Source organism: Ptychodera flava (genome assembly GCF_041260155.1).
Source record: "Ptychodera flava strain L36383 chromosome 23 unlocalized genomic scaffold, AS_Pfla_20210202 Scaffold_24__1_contigs__length_23054250_pilon, whole genome shotgun sequence".
In the NCBI taxonomy this organism is placed as follows: Eukaryota; Metazoa; Hemichordata; class Enteropneusta; family Ptychoderidae; genus Ptychodera; species Ptychodera flava.
This window is the reverse complement of record NW_027248278.1, coordinates 731,671-750,066: the sequence shown is the minus strand read 5'-3', so window position 1 is coordinate 750,066 and position 18,396 is coordinate 731,671. Positions and strand designations below refer to the sequence as shown.

At 37.7% G+C, this 18,396-nt stretch overlaps 1 protein-coding gene across 1 annotated transcript in view; it reads left to right on the top strand.

Moving 5' to 3' along the window:
- LOC139124629 (angiotensin-converting enzyme-like) overlaps positions 1-18,396 on the top strand; it is a 41,907-nt gene that overhangs the window by 828 nt on the left and 22,683 nt on the right. Inside the window, exons 2-8 of the mRNA XM_070690756.1 lie at positions 3,568-3,723; positions 6,607-6,700; positions 7,189-7,332; positions 8,204-8,395; positions 8,937-9,034; positions 10,241-10,413; positions 16,782-17,005. Of these exons, the coding sequence (XP_070546857.1) occupies positions 3,568-3,723; positions 6,607-6,700; positions 7,189-7,332; positions 8,204-8,395; positions 8,937-9,034; positions 10,241-10,413; positions 16,782-17,005 (1,081 nt within the window). The remainder of the gene's footprint in view (positions 1-3,567; positions 3,724-6,606; positions 6,701-7,188; positions 7,333-8,203; positions 8,396-8,936; positions 9,035-10,240; positions 10,414-16,781; positions 17,006-18,396) is intronic.

The window sequence follows — 18,396 nt, the reverse complement described above, 5'->3', positions numbered from 1 at the left end:
GCAACGTTCACATTGTCCTTGGCTGCTTATCTTGAGTGACTGATTGTCCAAATCTGATGGCATACGGTGGTAGCCCCCGAAGACCTGATTTTTGAAAGAACTTTTATTTCGTTGAAAAAAGTATTTTCATTCGATATAAACTTTGAAATAGAGATGTCACAATTCATGTTTTGCAAAAAATGGAAAAGAAACAGTAAATTGCCAATAACGTCTCTATGTTTGAACACTGAACATAAGTGAGATAATTTTATGCTACCAGAAAGACCCTGATAAGCATGAACGTTTGTGGTTGGCATCACCGCCCAGCAGTGCATGCTATCACAGTCTCGTCTTACTTGCCAACATAGCGCTGCCATCACAGCAGAGTCTGCCCCGCCCTTACATTACTTGTATTATCAGCGTACTTCATATTTAAAGTATTTGTTCGCATATTTGTCATTGAAAAATTGTGTTTTAATCATTTTATAACGGATATTTCAGCACAAATGAATTTAGGTTATAGTTTGAACTTTGACCTACCCAGTTGGACGACGATTCCGTTACGAAATATCAATTTTGGTGCAAAGATAAGAAGAAGACTGTAATGAGATTTAGCAATTTGTTACTTATTAAATCAATCTGTTGTGCAATAAAGGCACCAAATACTATTACCGAATTTTACAGGCGGGGAAACAATTTTGTTCTGTAACGTCGAGTTTGGTCCAATTATCTTTCAGTTATCTACGAATTCGCCCTCTCCGTTGATTAAGTTCCGTTATGTACATCTTTGTCAATGCCGTGCTAGGGTGTGCCTGTTCTCAATTATTTCGACCTCTGATAAAGAGATAACCTAATCCATAGAATAAGCACGAAAACTGGATTGTCGTAATTTTAATCGTAAACAAAATTAATCCAAGTTGGCCGTCGGTCTTCACGTTTATACAGTGTACAAATGACATTTAATATTCTGTTATGTTCTTTATTATTTCATGAAATCTAAAATACAATATTATCATTCTAATGATTTGAAGGTCAGTAACATGTATTGTGACAATGTGACAGCTTAGTAGGGAACTCTTCTATCAATACACAGCTAAATATGTGGTCATGTCTAGCCATATTGGAACTGAGACGGAACTAGATATTGTTTACTGACTTCCGTCGATACAAATTTGCCTGTCTGATCTGTCGGTTTGATCATCACGTCTGCTGTCACTATTGAAAGACTTGAACTTTTGCTCAAACTTTCCTCAAGGAATCTTTCAACCGTTCACTTTCAAAATCAAGAATAAAAATTAGACGTCACCATGCAAATTTTGGTACTAGAGAAACAAATTACCCAAGATTTTCCGATATTTGAAATTTAAAATGGCCGCCATCCCTGTGTCAACTCTCTGGGGGAAAATTAAATTTTCGATTTTCGAAATACTAAGACGATTGAAAGTTTTTTTACACCAAGAGCTTTAAAATGAACCTTCACAAGTGGTAGATCAGAAAAAAAAATTGTAAGAAGTCTGGTAGTCCGAATATCTGTCCCCTTGGCGCATTCTGCCTTAAAGTAATCAAGGTTACAATTTGTACTTTCAACCATTTCACAGACAAAATCAATACGGTACATGTTAGTCAAGTAAAGGAGTTGTTATCCAGTGAATATCAAGGAAGTAGTTGGAACTACATTAAACACCAGAATCATGATAGGTTTTTAATATAGTTTCACAGCAGCAGTAGTCCACCGTAAACTGAAATTATATTACAATATAACAAAAACAAGATCAAACCAATCAAACCAGTGTATTTTAATATCAACTCAGCATTAACTGTCAGTATATTAATGGACTAAGTTCTGCTCATGTGGATGAACAAAGCGTTTAACTTGGGTTGATATTTTAGTTTATATACGTGTGAACTTTGTAAGCAAAGAGTCTCTTCAGTGCTCCAGGCTAGCGAATGTATAACTACTATATAATCTGAACACCGAGACACTCTGTAAGTCAACTGACGAGCTGCAATGGGTGGGGCAAAGTGTAAGTCTATTCAGCAAAATATTATTGGACATGACAGAACAACCTGGAAATCATGTCCGCCTTCGAAAAAGGTAAGCTTACTGCGTCAAAGATAAAGTTCGGTAGAGCTCTTGTTTTATTTATATTGAAGACAAAAAGGAAAAACGGTAGATTTCCTAATTCTCATATATGACATTGCTGTATAAATGTCTGTGACTGAACTCCCCGATATCTAGGACTTAAAAAAACTAATTCCAGAATAGACACTTTAAGATCAAGATCTGATTATTTTAATTGGCTTAAGATAAATATTAAATCGGAGGATTTGTCCCTATATTAGCCTCCTAGCTCTTGTCCTCAAATGACGGATATTCAGGTCTAGTTTAATATCTGCTAACGATGGATTGTTTTAAGCAAGGTTAATCAACGACTGGTAGCACGGCTGAACAGTCATATCTTATCGAGGTTAATCAACCAGGTATCAGGGTAAGCTCCTGGTGTTTTTAAACGTTATATCGTGTTAGAACTATCTGAAAAAGACTCCGGTATATTCTCATTTCGATATAGTAGTGTATTTTTGATGAATGATATTTTACTACAATTCTTACAAGACATAACCAACAACTACGCCGAACAGACAGTAATATCAGAGAAACCTCACCGTCAGATACGTCTAATAATTTCCTAAGAGCAATAGTATAGAGTGATTCTGGAATAATAGACGCCCTAAAGCTGTTGACTAAGCCACTCATATACAACGTTATACATTTCAAAATTTCTATTGAACAAGTATATTGAGTATGTCCGCAAAATATCAAAAAAATCCTCATACAGAATATCGTAATTTTTTTCAATAAAATATTTTCTTCCATTACACAACACTTTTTGGTTGTTTTTCTTTATATTCTGTTAAATTTTAATCCGAAATCCTAAAGATCGAAAAGAAGTTTCATTGTTACAAGTCACGTGACATAAATATGAGTGAAATGATTTCTAAATCTTCGTTATCGATACAAAGTAGTCACAAGTATCGACTCACAGCTGGTCATTGAATGTTTTCGCACAAAAATTAAATTTGCAATCCATTGTGATATATAGCGTAAAGCATGCATGAAACCCAATTATGTCCAAACAACGAGGGTCACATAATTCAAGCTTAGTTATAGTAGAACTTCATTCTATGAAAATTTAAGCGTTTTAGGATAGCAGAATTGACTGAAACTTACACAATGAACGTAAAACTGTCCAGGTGTCACGCGATACCGTTATCGTGTTCGTATACCAAGAGAGAGAAAATAATTATATAAGCCATCGATGTGATGGATTAAGTGTACAATAAGTTCATTTGGTGTGATCATGTGATCATTGAGGTGATCATCAGTTCATCTGTTGTATTTTTAGAATAACATTATAAAGATGAGTTAGACAATCTTCATGTGTAGATTTCGGAGAAAATGCATAAAGTTTCTGTAAAGAACATCATTGTTCCCTGATTTCATTGCTTGATGATTAGGTTATTTCGTTTTTTCCCTCAAATCTTACGGTTGTGCATGACAGATGTTCCAATATTCTTATCAATTGTCAGATCAATGAGAGTATAAAAGCGTCGGAATTTGACCTGTTATCACGTGGGGAGGTGGAGAAGTACAACTGGACATCTTTCAGCAGCGACACCAAGCGACAGCTTGAAAAAATTTACTACATTGGATCATCAGCACTTGAAGATGATGATCTACTCAGGGTAAGCGAAATCACTTGTTCGGAGAGGAACCCCAAGTTAAAGCATGTGTAGTCACGTTCTCACTTAGTTTATGATGTCGCCTCTGGGTCGGCCCTGGTTTTAAAGGGGCGGGCTTTTTATCAGTTTTATGTCTTAACAAAATAATCAACGGGAAAGAACTTTAAAGGAGAACAAACGACAAACCGCTAGTAAACATCGGTGTCAATAAGTACTACTTATGCAAGAACAAGGAGTTGATGACTGCCACTTTAAGAACTGCCGAAAAAGTCGATTATTTTGTATAGGTTTTGTCATCAGAGTAGAGCTAAGATTAGGTCAGGCGTGAAGAGGTGTAGAGCCGACATGAAATACAATACCATGCACAGAATGTGTACGGTTTAGACCTGTCCTTATCCCGCTTAAGCCCCACAGTTGACAGGAGAGCAACTTGTTCGGCGCTTTGCTGTTAGTCTCCGCCGAACGAGGAGGGGTTTATAGAAAGAGTGCCGTGTGTCCGTGCGTCCGTCTATCCGTCCGGAGCCGTGTAGATGCATAGACGGATTTCGCTCAACGTTTGCACAAGTAGAAAATTCAAATGCAGGTCAGTTTCCGCTCCAAATACAGTCTATTGAAGGTTTTTATCGCGATATATTTTATGATTAAAGTGTTACTCAGACACACCACCTTGACTAACATGACTCAAACTGAAACATTTACGGTAAACTATCCCCGGGAAACTATCATTCTCATACGTGTGTAATAAACTTCTGGCGTCACCGAAGATAGATTTGCTGTGGCTTTTATTGTTTCTCCTTTTTCATGTTGAAAGTGACCAGGGCATCCTGACTTATTTGTTAGTATTCTGTTATTTGGTGTAGTGCTTATGATACTGCCAAAGTGATTTAATGACTTAAAAACAAAGTGAAATGGCGAAAAACTACATACTCCGTCTTGAAAAAATGTCTCCAATCCACACTTGAAATTTAATGGTTTCGCTCACAATGTATTCTCAGAGAGAAAAAACTGCTGATATATCAAAAAACCCTAGGACATAGGAAAGGGTTTTTACAGAATGTAATCTGATCGTACAATGATGCATGAACAAACATTATCACTGATATCCACAGACACACTTTCCACCGCATCGCATGTTTCAGTTGTAGTAAAAACACAAATTGTATAGTATTTTTATTTCACTGATTGTGAAACTCTTGCAAGCATTTTCCCTGTATTTTCAAAGATGAAGGGAAAGGGGACAGCTTCACAGACAAAGCTGCATCTATGTATTTGTTCACAGTCCTTTCAATTGATTCCAATGCGCTGGGCTATATCATGGAGGTGTAGCGGGTTTTACCCGTAGATTTCCAAAATTTATTTCTGAATTGTATTCTGCCCCTGCCATAAATTGCTTGTGTCATCAGTGTACAATGAAACAATGTCTATTGTCACTAAAATGAAATTTGTGGTATTTATATTGACTTTGTCGATGAAATCCGTTGTATCGTAGATTTTGTATGTCGCTTGTACTTCGGGGATTAGTTTTGATGAAAGTCTGGATATTCTGCTTTTTCGTTCAGCTGTCTATTCAGTAACAATTGTATTACTAATTGAAAGATGGCGTTGAAAAATAAACTGCCAATGTAGCGAAGTTAACAAAGATAGATAGATAGATAGATAGATAGATAGATAGATAGATAGATAGATAGATAGACAGACAGACAGACAGACAGACAGACAGACAGACAGACAGACACGTAGATAGATACCATGATAAACCATCATGGTTTAGACTTGGGTCAATCAAATACAAATATTGTCAGTAGTTTAAGGTAGTATACACCTCGAAGGTGAAAGGCTTCAACTTTGGCTCAGATTTTCCTCAACGAAACTCACAACCATTCTCTTACCATAGCAAGAACAAAAGACAGGGGTCCGAGTCTCCGTGCAACGTTGACATCTATAGAAACATATTTGAAATTAAAAATGGCTGCCATCACTTTTTAACTCTATGGGAAAAATAAATTTTCAATTTCAAAAAACTAATACGGTGAAATTTTTCCTCACTTCAAGAACTTGAAAATCAGCTCCCACAAACAATCGAGAGTTCAAATGTACGATATCGAGGTGCATCTACTTTTATATGCAAACAGACTGTGACGTTTAAAGTCTTACTACTATGTAATAGTGAATCATAGCATTTGACTACGAAATTTACCAATGACTTGGATATTCAATTTTTCTTGTTTATTTTTCAATTTACGATTGATAAAATAATTTTTCGAGCCCTTTACCGAGACTGTAGTTGTGAAAAGGTGTGGCTACAGCAGAGAGAACGCTATACGTGTAGAAATAGCTTTTGTTTGTATGGTTGGTTTTTTGTTTGTAATCAATAAGGAAAACTTCTACTCTATTTACAAGAATCGGTAAGTCACGACTGTAGGTACACACATTACTTGGTGACGTTTTATGATCAAATATCATGAGGCAATTAAAAACACTGCGAGTTGGTTACCGTGAACTAAAACACCCTGTGACCTTTTCATAGGATTCAGAAGAATTCAGAGTACATTTTGAATGCATCGCTCACCGTCTGAGTGGACTATTAGAATAGACATCATTTTATGCTGTTCTAAAATGTTTAAGGATGAAGTTGTCGTGTAAAACACGTTTAATCATGCCAGTGAATGACCTGATTTCTACGGCGTGTATACATGTAATACTTGTCATGTTATCGTAAATCTGTCATTGTTTTAAAAATGATTTTGATCATCATTTGATGTGCTGTGTCATCATTTGATGTGCTGTATCATCATTTGATGTGCTGTGTCATCATTTGATCATAGATCATAACAATAGCGAACATTGTCTTCGTTTTGATCGTTCTTATTTCACACTCCATATCAGTACAACCAAGTCTTGTCAGAAATGGAAACTATCTACTCCACTGCCACAGTATGTGAAGAAGACGATCCACACACGTGTTACTATCTGGAACCTGGTATGTATAGAACATCGCCATCATAAGTTGAGAGACAGAGACAGAGAGACAGAGAGACAGAGACAGAGTGTATGAGTGTGTGTGTGTGAGCGACAGAGACAGACAGACAGACAGACACTATAGCTTTATCCTTTCACGTACGTGTTGTTCATCAAACATGACACAACGGATGCAAAATATTCTAGATATCACCTGTTTATGTATAAACCTGACATTTTAATGAATGGGTTATATCGTCATGAATATTCAATGAGCACCAATATATGATTTCAATTGTTGAAAAGGAATATAACAAATGTGAGACAAATTTTGGACATTTAAACCTTCCATCAACGGAGTGTAAGATACTGCAAATTGTCACAACCAGTGTCTTGAGCGATTACTAATGTAACTGAGGCGATGAGTGCACTGAAATGACCATAAGAAAGTACTACTACTAGAATTTTACAAAATAAAGTTGTCATCTTTCACTCGAATTCAAAAACAAGGCCTGACCGAGGTAATGGCAAATGAACGTGATTACAATCGGCTGGTATGGGCTTGGAATGGATGGCGAAACTCAACAGGACCACACATGAAAGATCTGTACGAAGAGTTCGTTGACCTTGCCAACCAGGCGGCTTTGGAAAATGGTAAGTAATCGACCACGTTTCTTAAACTTTCTAACAAGTAACAGATTGTCGACTGAACAGTTGTTATGGTAATGTAATTTTTGTTAGAATTATCAAAAATCTTCGTACACGTTTTGTTCCCTGTTACTTGTCTATATACTCCGACCACTACAAACCCACGGCCATAGGCCCTACAGGCACAAGACAATAAACACAAAGGGGTCTGGATATAACAGAAACTTTTGTAATTTTTCTGAGACTTCTCTCAGCATTAGACAAAAAATTTGTTCGATTGTGGTAACGGTAAATTCTGATTATATCACCTTTCCGACTGTAAAATGGAGTGTCAATCATTTGCATATATAGTTTTGCATTCATCCCAATCTTAAACAATCATGAATAATTGATGTAATCAGAGATCTTTCAAATAAACCAAACTGCAAAGAAAGGAAAAAATTAAACAAAGTGGATTGCTTTTGTCAGCCGACCAGTAACAGTCATCACACTTCTAACGTTTGAAAAGATAATTAGTTAATATATGTCCAAGAAAATGACTGCAAAATATTTGCTTCAAAGTTTTTTATGAGAGTTAGCCAGGAACCAGCCTCGTTTCATTACGGTTTGGCGAAGTAGCAAAGCAGATGATGTATCCCAGATATTAAATTCTTACCGGAACTCGTTTATATTGTGGGAAATGCCAGATTGTAAGAATACGACGAAAACATAATTTATTTTACGGATTTTAGGTCATAGGTCTGTGTTGTGCACACAAACTGCGAGTAGCAATGCATTCTACGATGAATTACTTCATTCTTAATTCCCTCAAAGAAATGATACTTAACACAGGAAAATCAAGGTTACGTGCAAGTTTCAACCTGATTTGGTTTCACAGATCAGCCTGACATGGGGGCGTATTGGAGATCCTGGTACGAAGTTGACGACTTGGAATCCGATGTTTTAGCATTATGGAAAGACCTGCTACCACTCTATGAACAGTTACATGCGTTTGTGCGCGGTCGACTTGCCAGACACTACGGTGAAGAGTATGTTAGTCAAAAAGGTGGCATCCCTGCCCATCTTCTTGGTAAGTTTTTCTCCAGTTTTATCTTTCCAGTGACGAAACAATTTTGTCACTTTCTTCAATCTAGAATTGCTGACGGCTGTATATACCCAGTATACAATTTTATCACTCAATCTTCATGTCTTTAGGTTTGCAAACCATATAGTCATAATTTATTTCTTGCTTAACGAGACAGAATGCCGATGCATAATTGCATACGTTGAGGTAAAAGAACGCCAGTGCGGTGACTATAGATGAGGTTGCTTTATTCAATATACTATATAGTTTATCGGTAAAATTAAACAGTGAAGGAACAAAGCATGAAGTCCAGAGTTCAAGTTATTGATCCCTACACTTCAAATCTCAATCAGCCAAATTTTACATCCTACATCATTAAGGCGCATATGGACCAATCAACACTAGATGGCGTCATTTTGATGTCGGATTCAGCATCATACACGCCGACTGGAACATTAAAAAGGAAAAGTTTAGTTAATAATGTAAACTAATTTCATGTCGACACCCATTTCATTATTATTTATTTACTTACCCACCTACTAAACAGGGAATATGTGGGCACAACAATGGAATAATATTCTTGATTTAGTCACACCCTATCCTGATAAACCGACCATTGACGTCACGGATGAGATGAACAGACAGGTAAAGTCATATACATGTATTCTCACTGAGGGTTCACTACAGCTATGCCATCAAACCACCACCATGACATACTCTCAAACTATGCCATCAAACCTTGCCATCAAGCCATACCATCGATCGATTGTCTAGCAGCGGTTCGTGTCACAGTTTGAGTGTATCCTCAATAACTTGATTTGTTCTCCCTAACTCTGTATCCATTAATTTCGTGTCAACGGGAAGTCTGATATTCTGCTGCATTTCAGAAACATAACAGAATTTTTTTGTTTTCTTAAGGTTCCAAGACAAGAAATTGACCATTTTAAACTAACAATTCTCAAGTGTTTAATAAGCTCAGAACCCTCGTAAATTGTATATTTTCAGAAATCCTAGATATAGGGGAACATTTTGGTTACCATAGTGTCACCATTCTTCACATAATTATCACATGACAGGTAATTTGCATAACCTTTCAAAAATTCGGTTTTCCCTATGTTTTGTTTCAATGCTTTGAGATATGTGGCTGAAATTTGTGTGAGTGCAAGCTGTCCTACGGGTCTTCAAAAGTGTGTCTCAGAATTTTTTTAAACCTTCTTAAACAGTTGTTATGCTTGAAACACTTGTAGAGCAGTGAATTTTACCATAATTGATTTCTTTAAAATTGTGCTCCAAAAAAACTAAGCAAGATATAAAAAATCTGAGACACACTTTGGAAGGGTATTGTGACAGATTGCATTCCAGCAAGTTTGAGTAAGATATTTTGAAGTATTGAGACAAAACATAGGAAAAACCGATTTTTGAAAGGTTATGCAAATTACATTGTCACGTGATAGTTACGTAAATAATGGTGACACTGTGGTTACCAAAATGTTCCCGTATATCTAGGCTTTCAGAAAATGTATACTTTACTGGGGTTCTGAGCTTATTAACCGTTAGAGAATTGTTAGATTAAAAAGGTCACATTTCTTGTCTTGGAACCTTAAGCATAACACAATATTTTGATTTATAACATTTAAACCTTTCTACACATCCAAGACCTAGGGAGGGGCAATGATACTATCTTGTTGTCGAGGAGGGACAAGTGTTTTTATCACAAGGGGTGGGATGTAAAAATGAACCTTTTCTTGCAGCTTCCAGTTGAGATTGTAAAGTCACTGAGAATGTAATAAAACATGTAAAGTTCCTCATCAAAACTGATCGTAACGTGTACATCATTTTCATATCATAAAGGGCTATGACGTCGACAGAATGTTTAGCATATCGGAAGAGTTCTTCGTTTCTCTGGGTCTGAAAGCAACTCCAGATGAATTCTGGGAATATTCAATGTTGACCAAACCAGACGATGGCAGGGATGTGGTCTGTCATGCATCGGCTTGGGATTTCAGCAATAGGAAAGATTTCAGGTGAATAAATTTATGTCGCTGTTTTGATTGTTGAACTACATTGTCAGTGGGACACAGTTTTCACACGACGTGGATATGTTAAATTCTAATGGGACATCATTAGGGAGCGTTCAGTTTTTACGGCCTGGGGGGGGGGGGCAAAATCTTGTCGCCGGTGTTCAAAAAAATATAGACCCCCCCTGTATTTTTTGTGAAAAAAAGATGACCCCCCCTTTGTCAGACGAAAACAAATGATGACCCCCCCCCCCTCTGAAAAGTAACCAAAACCCATATGTCAAATTTACCCGCATGGTTTGGATTTGAACTCCGGTACGCGGCGCACTTTATTCGTGTAGCAGAGATGCCAGTTTACAAACTTGTCAGCCACATCCATTGAAACGTCTGTTAATTAGGACGACTGTAAGGCAATTTTTAACTTCATTTCCATAGACAACTCATGTCCATGGACATTGTATAAAGTAAACTTTATTAGAGTGGTTCGCCAAAGGCAGCCCTGCGGTTAAGAGGGTCATGGGCCATTACGTAAAGTAAACTTTATTCTAGTGGGCCACCAAAGGTGGCCCGCCGGTAAAGAGGGTCGATCATGGCTATTGCATAAAGTAGACTTTACTGGACAGGGCCACTGAAGGCGCGCGGCCATTACCATTATTCAGTGCGTGATCCCAGGGGTCCCTCAAAAATGTTTCTAATACAAGCCGCGGCTTCAATTGGGAATTTTAAGTAAGATTGCCGTGGGTATTACATAAAGTCAATTTATTGTAGTGGGCCGCCACAGGCGGCCACCGGTAAAGAGGGTCGGATCATGAAGTAAACCTAATTGGAGTGGGCCGCCAAAGGCGTCTGCCCGTTAAGAGGGTCATGGGTAATACATAATGTATATATATTGTAGTGGGCCGCCGAAGGCGGCCCGCCAGTAAAGAGGGTCGATCATGGCCATGGCATAAAGTGAACTTTATTGTTGGTATTATGTTTTTGAAAATGTGGTGACCCCCCTTTCCTACCAGTGAAAAAAGCGATGACCCCCCTTTGTGGATTCCAAAATTACGATGAACCCCCCCCTGGATTTTGCCGGCCCCCCCGGCCGTAAAAACTGAACGGTCCCTTAGATGCTATATCTGTTTATTATTGACATTACTTTATTTACACGGGGCCTTACGTAACTTTCTCAGTGGCAGCACACTCGAACGATCCGCTCCAGAAAAAATATTCAAAAGTCAGCTTTAGATGCTACTTTCAAGGCATTTGACAACATAATACCCATCAACTCAGTATTCTCTACATATTTTGAGAAATGGGTGATGATCTTGCTCAATATAGAGCCAAAATCGGTTGTTTTCGTGGTGGAAACCCATGCAGGGCACGGAAGCCGCCAAGTATTGCCACGTTGGTCATTCCACTTCTCAACCGTCACCTGTCACTCTCTATCAAGCTATGCCTGGTCAGCTTACTCGTCATTGCCGGCAACGTGGAACGTAACCCTGGACCACCAAGACTACGCTCAGAACCTGAATTAGCGACAAAGGCTGACATACAAGGAGTGAACGAAAAACTAGATAAACTTATCGGTGAGTCGCACTATATACGTCAAAAGTTGGACAATTTACAAATACGTATGGACAATATAGAAGACGACATGTTGGACTTTCGTCAACAACTACAAGAAAATTCTTCAAAAGTTGCCGAACTGGACTCAAATCACGACTCTCTCATTGCAATTAAAAAGTCCTTGGATGAAATTAAACAAGAAAACACAAAACTAAGGAGAGATAATGACGAATTAGAAAACAGAGAAAGGAGAAACAATCTCGTCTTCTATGGTATCGAGCAAGACGGTCCAAACGAGACATGGGACTCCTCAGAAGAAAAGGTAAAACACGTACTGAAAAATAAGTTGGAAATGCATGATGATATCGAATTCGAACGAGTTCACCGAATACCAAATGCACCGTCTGTGAGAGGAGGAAAACCGATTGTGGCGAAATGTACAAAGTTCAAGGACAAAGTCAAAATTCTGTCAAATGCAAACAAATTGAAAGGCACGAATATCAGCATCGGGGAGGACTTTTCTCGAAGAATACGAAGTATACGTGCCAAGCTGTTTGCCTTCCGAAAGTCCAAAATAGAGGAAAACGACACCTTGAAGATCCATATTCGTTATGATAAGCTACATATTACGGATGAACATGGCGTAAAAACTATCTTCAAAGTTGATGAAAATTCCGGCCAGGTGAAAGAAGTAAGACAGTATCCAAGCTAGGACGGTGGCCAAGGTCCGAAGAAAGTGGCTCTTTCAATTTTATTTTGGAACATACGCGGTCTTAAAACCAAAATAAATGACACGGATTTTGATTCATTCTGTAAACAGTTTGATATCGTTGGACTGTTAGAAACTTTCTGCCTGAAAAATGACTTTGTTGAATTTCTGCCAGACTACAAAGTTTTTTCTTTCCCCGCCATTAGACAGGGACAAAGGGGCCGCCCTAGTGGCGGCACATCTCTTTATATTAAAAAATCAATCGCTAACAGAATCGACAGATTTCACTGTAATATTGAAAACTCTGTTTTCATTGAGTTCAATAAGTCTGTTTTTCAACTTGACAAAGGAGTTATTTTGGGGTGTTGCTATTTCAGACCAGATAATTGTTTACTTAATTTTGACGCTTTGGAAGCTAAGCTTATTGAATTAAATGGCGGTAATTCTGAAAAATACTTCATACTTGGTGGGGATTTCAACGCAAGAACGGGTTCCGAAGATGATTTTATTTTAGACGACTCTGTTGAATATTTGCCTTTTGAAAATGTTGACTATCAACCATCTGACTTCACTGTACCAAGGAATTCAAAAGACGCCGTTGTAAACGAAGCAGGTAAAGCTCTGTTGAACATTTGTAAGAATTTTGATTTACATATTGCCAATGGTCGGCTTAAAGGTGACAGAGATGGAAAAATTACTTGCATAACTCCCAGTGGTTGTAGTGTAGTTGACTATTGTATAATTTCATCAGATTTGTTTTGTTATGTAGATAATTTCAACGTTTTACCCAGGATCGATTCTGATCACTTTCCAATCAGCTGTTATGTTAATTGCGTAAATTCTTCTTTACAAGAAAGCAAATATTTCAATATTTCTTCCAAATCAGCGTTACCTGACATCAGCACAGCCATTTTGAATTTAAATGAGGCGCTCAAGACAGCATGTGGAGATGTTCCCAGATTCAATAGAGTGAAAAAGTCAAACCAGCCGCCATGGTTCGGTTCATCATGTTTGAGTGCCAAAAATACTGTCTATGAAAAACTTAAGTTATTTCGGCAAAATTGCTCAGAGGACCACTAATTGCTAGGAATAAATTCAACCAGACTTGTAGGGAGGGTAAAAGACAGTATCAGGATAAGATAAGAAATCAATTCAGGGACGCCGCTTGCAAAAACTCTGGTGAATTCTGGTCACTCCTGAAAGTAATTGCGAAACGTAAGGGTCATCTATCAAATGAAATTACGGCAGAGATGTGGTACGATCATTTCAGTGCTTTATATAGAGTGTGTCACGACGTTCATTCTGGGGATATGAACTTTCTCCGCTCTGTAGAGGAGGAAGTAGATCTTTTTCAACGTGTGACTAAAGAAAATACAGATGGTGATGTGTCAAGTATTCTGAATGAAAGAATTAGTGAAGAAGAAATACTGCACAGCTTAAAAAAATTAAAAGCAGGCAAAGCACCCGGCCCTGACGGACTTCCAAATGAATTTTTCAAGTTTTCAGCAAATGTTATTTTACCGCTTTTATCAGAAATGTTCAATTTTATTCTGGACTCTGGGACGTTCCCATCTGAATGGACAACTGCTATTGTGATACCGTTGTTAAAAAAAGGAGACAAAAATGATGTCAATAATTATAGAGGTATTTCTCTTTTGAATGTCCTTGGTAAGATTTTTACTTCTATTTTAAATACTAGGTTAACAATGTGGTCTGATGAAGTCAACGTGCTTTCAGATTGTCAGGCAGGTTTTCGGCAAAATCATAGCACTGTTGATAATGTTTTCACCCTCCATGCGTTAATCCAGAAATACTTGAGTGTAAGACATGGAAAATTTTATTGCCTTTTCGTAGACTTTGCCAAAGCTTTTGATAAAGTAAATCACTCGCTACTATTATACAAGTTAATGCAGCTAGGAGTAAAGGGCAAAATGTTTTGTATCTTGCACTCGATGTATAGAAATATTAAGACTTGTGTTAGAGCAGGAAATGTATTGTCTGAGTATTTCCACTGTCCAGCAGGCGTTAGGCAAGGCTGTATCCTGAGTCCACTTTTGTTCAGCTTTTTTATAGAAGAATTAAATTCCATGCTTATCGCCTCTGGACAGATGGGAATTCAACTCACACAGGACATATACGATCTATTTGCCTTGCTGTACGCTGATGACATTGTCATTTTTGCCGACTCTGTTAGAAATCTGCAAAACCTCATTGATATCTTGCATTGTTTTTGTGTAAAGTGGCAAATGAAAGTCAACTTAGAGAAGACGAAAATTGTTATTTTTCGTAAAGGTGGCCATAGAGCTCGTCATGAAACCTGGCATTTTGGCAGCCGTCCAATTAGTATCGTCTCGTACTATAAATATTTAGGTCTATTCCTGTCTTCCAGAAATGTCTGGTCCAAAGCTGTGTTCACTCTTTCTTGCCAAGCTAGCAAGGCACTTAATCTGCTGTCAATTGCCAGGTGGAAATTAGAGTTCCTACCGTATGAGAGTCACTTCAAACTTTTTGATACAATGATTCTCCCAATTCTCATTTTTACGGCTCTGAAATCTGGGGTTATCAATATTTTGATGTCGTTGAAAAGATCCATAGAAAATGGTGCAGGATGCTTCTTGGAGTTCCCAGTCACACTTCAAACGAAGCCGTGCTTGGGGAATGTGGCCGTCTGCCTATATACTACCACACTTTTATATATATTATAAAACGTTGTATCAGTTATTGGGTTAAACTCATAGAAATGCCACAGGAACGTCTCCCAAAGCAGGCCTACATTATGCTGTGTAATCTTGACAGCCTTGGACGGCACACATGGGCACCTTCTGTAAAACACATTTTGTTTTCCTATTGGTTCGGTCATGTATGGCTTACCCAAGAAGTTGGCAGTACGCTAAGTTTTATATCAGCTTTCAAAACACGTGTTTCAGATATTTTAAAACAACAATGGAAAGCTAATGCTATGGGTAAACCAAAATTAAGAACTTACAATTGCATTAAAACTCTACTTGAACCAGAAAAATATATGTTTTCAAATTGTAACTGGAGAGTTATGCAAAATTATTGTTTACACGGTTCGGTGTTCTGTACTTCCACTGGCTATTGAAGATGGTAGACACAAAAACATTGAATCATCAGCCAGATTTTGTAATTTGTGTAAGCAGGGTGACGTGGAAGACGAGTATCATTTTCTTTTAGTATGTCCTTTATATAATGAATTACGAGATAAATATCTGCCAAGTGCATTTATTCGAGAACCAAACTTTTGTAAATTCCAGACACTAATGAATATTTCAGATATAGAAATAACACTTAAGATTTGTCACTTTGTATTTCAAGCTTTCAAAATTAGAACGGAAACTAGCTCTAAATTGTAATTTTTGAAGGCAGTTGTTGCAAGAATAGAACTTTTTTGTAGTAATCTACTTAAAACTTCAGATAGCTAGCTCTGTATACTTTTTTTTTTTTCATGTAATATACCAGCCATTGCACCCCCTTTGCATATGGGCCGGAGGCCTTTGAACGCAAATAAAAGTGCACATTTGTGCATTTGTGCACTGTTACCATTTATTTACACTGGAATTGAAACAGTTTTAGTTTTACTGTTGTTTTTCCTTTTGTAGTATTTATTCTGTTTTGCTGTGATTTATTTTAACCACTTTACTTACAAGCAGTTGATTTAATAATTCCTCTGAATCTTCCTATAGACTGTCTGTGTGTCTGTTTGCATTGTGTATATGGATGTATATGTATGGATGGATGAATGGATGGATAGATGGTTGGATGTGTGTGTGTTTGTTTGTATATTTGTGTGTAACTGGTTTACTTATTCTTACTTATTCTTATGTATTATTTTCATCAAGTCTTTTGTTTTGTTTCTCTTAAACGAGCAAGGTTAAAAAAGTAAATGTTGATTGATTATTAACGAATGTAAAGTTCAGACAACCAACCGTATACACAGCATCTGACTGTCAACAATTCCATATCAACCAGACAGTTGTCATTGAAGTTTACTAATCCACAATTTCCACTGTCAGTGACATGCCAGTCACGTGATGAGTGAGTGGAGAGTGACGTCAGTGACAAATAGATATTTTCTTTCCTTTGAATCTTTCAGAATTAAGATGTGTACTGAGGTCAATATGGAGGATCTTCTTACCATTCACCATGAGATGGGTCATATACAGTATTATTTACAGTACAAACATCAACCTGTTATCTACCGTGGGGGCGCCAATCCAGGTTTCCATGAGGCTGTCGGCGATGTATTAGCTCTCTCCGTATCAACACCAGAACATCTGCATGAAATCGGATTGCTTGAAGAAGTTGTCGATGACTATGGTTAGTATATTTTGTTTCCAAAGCAACAGTCAATCCTGACGCTGAAAACTTCAGAGCCTTATACAAAGATCAGGTCATTGGTCACATGTTCAAATCTGCTAGTAGATCGTTGAGAAACGAAGGAAATTTGACGTCAGCATACTCAGATATAAGCTTACTTATTGATTTACGAAATGTAGTGCGCAAATATCTAGCATATCCCTCTCCTTTCAAAGAGACCATAGATAGTGGAGCAGAAAAGAACGGTCTATGCTTTGACTATAGATAGTGGCGCAGAGAGGAACAGTATATACTTTGACTATAGATAGTGTAGCAGAGAGGAACGGCATCTACTTTGACTATAGATAGTGGAGCAGAGAGGAACGGTATATACTTTGACTATAGATAGTGGAGCAGAGAGGAACAGTATATACTTTGACTATAGATAGTGTAGCAGAGAGGAACGGTATATACTTTGACTATAGATAGTGTAGCAGAGAGGAACGGTATATACTTTGACTATAGATAGTGTAGCAGAGAGGAACGGTATATACTTTGACTATAGATAGTGGAGCAGAGAGGAACGGTATATACTTTGACTATAGATAGTGTAGCAGAGAGGAACGGTATATACTTTGACTATAGATAGTGGAGCAGAGAGGAACAGTATATACTTTGACTATAGATAGTGTAGCAGAGAGGAACGGTATATACTTTGACTATAGATAGTGTAGCAGAGAGGAACGGTATATACTTTGACCATAGATAGTGTAGCAGAGAGGAACGGTATATACTTTGACTATAGATAGTGTGGGCAGAGAGGAACGGTATATACTTTGACTATAGATAGTGGAGCAGAGAGGAACGGTATATACTTTGACTATAGATAGCGGTGCAGAGAGAAACGGTATATACTTTGACCATAGATAGTGAGCAGAGAGGAACGGTATATACTTTGACTATAGATAGTGTAGCAGAGAGGAACGGTATATACTTTGACCATAGATAGTGTAGCAGAGAGGAACGGTATATACTTTGACTATAGATAGTGGAGCAGAGAGGAACGGTATATACTTTGACTATAGATAGTGGAGCAGAGAGGAACGGTATATACTTTGACTATAGATAGTGTAGCAGAGAGGAACGGTATATACTTTGACTATAGATAGCGGTGCAGAGAGAAACGGTATATACTTTGACTATAGATAGTGTAGCAGAGAGGAACGGTATATACTTTGACTATAGATAGTGTAGCAGAGAGGAACGGTATATACTTTGACTATAGATAGTGGAGCAGAGAGGAACGGTATATACTTTGACCATAGATAGTGTAGCAGAGAGGAACGGTATATACTTTGACTATAGATAGTGTAGCAGAGAGGAACGGTATATACTTTGACTATAGATAGCGG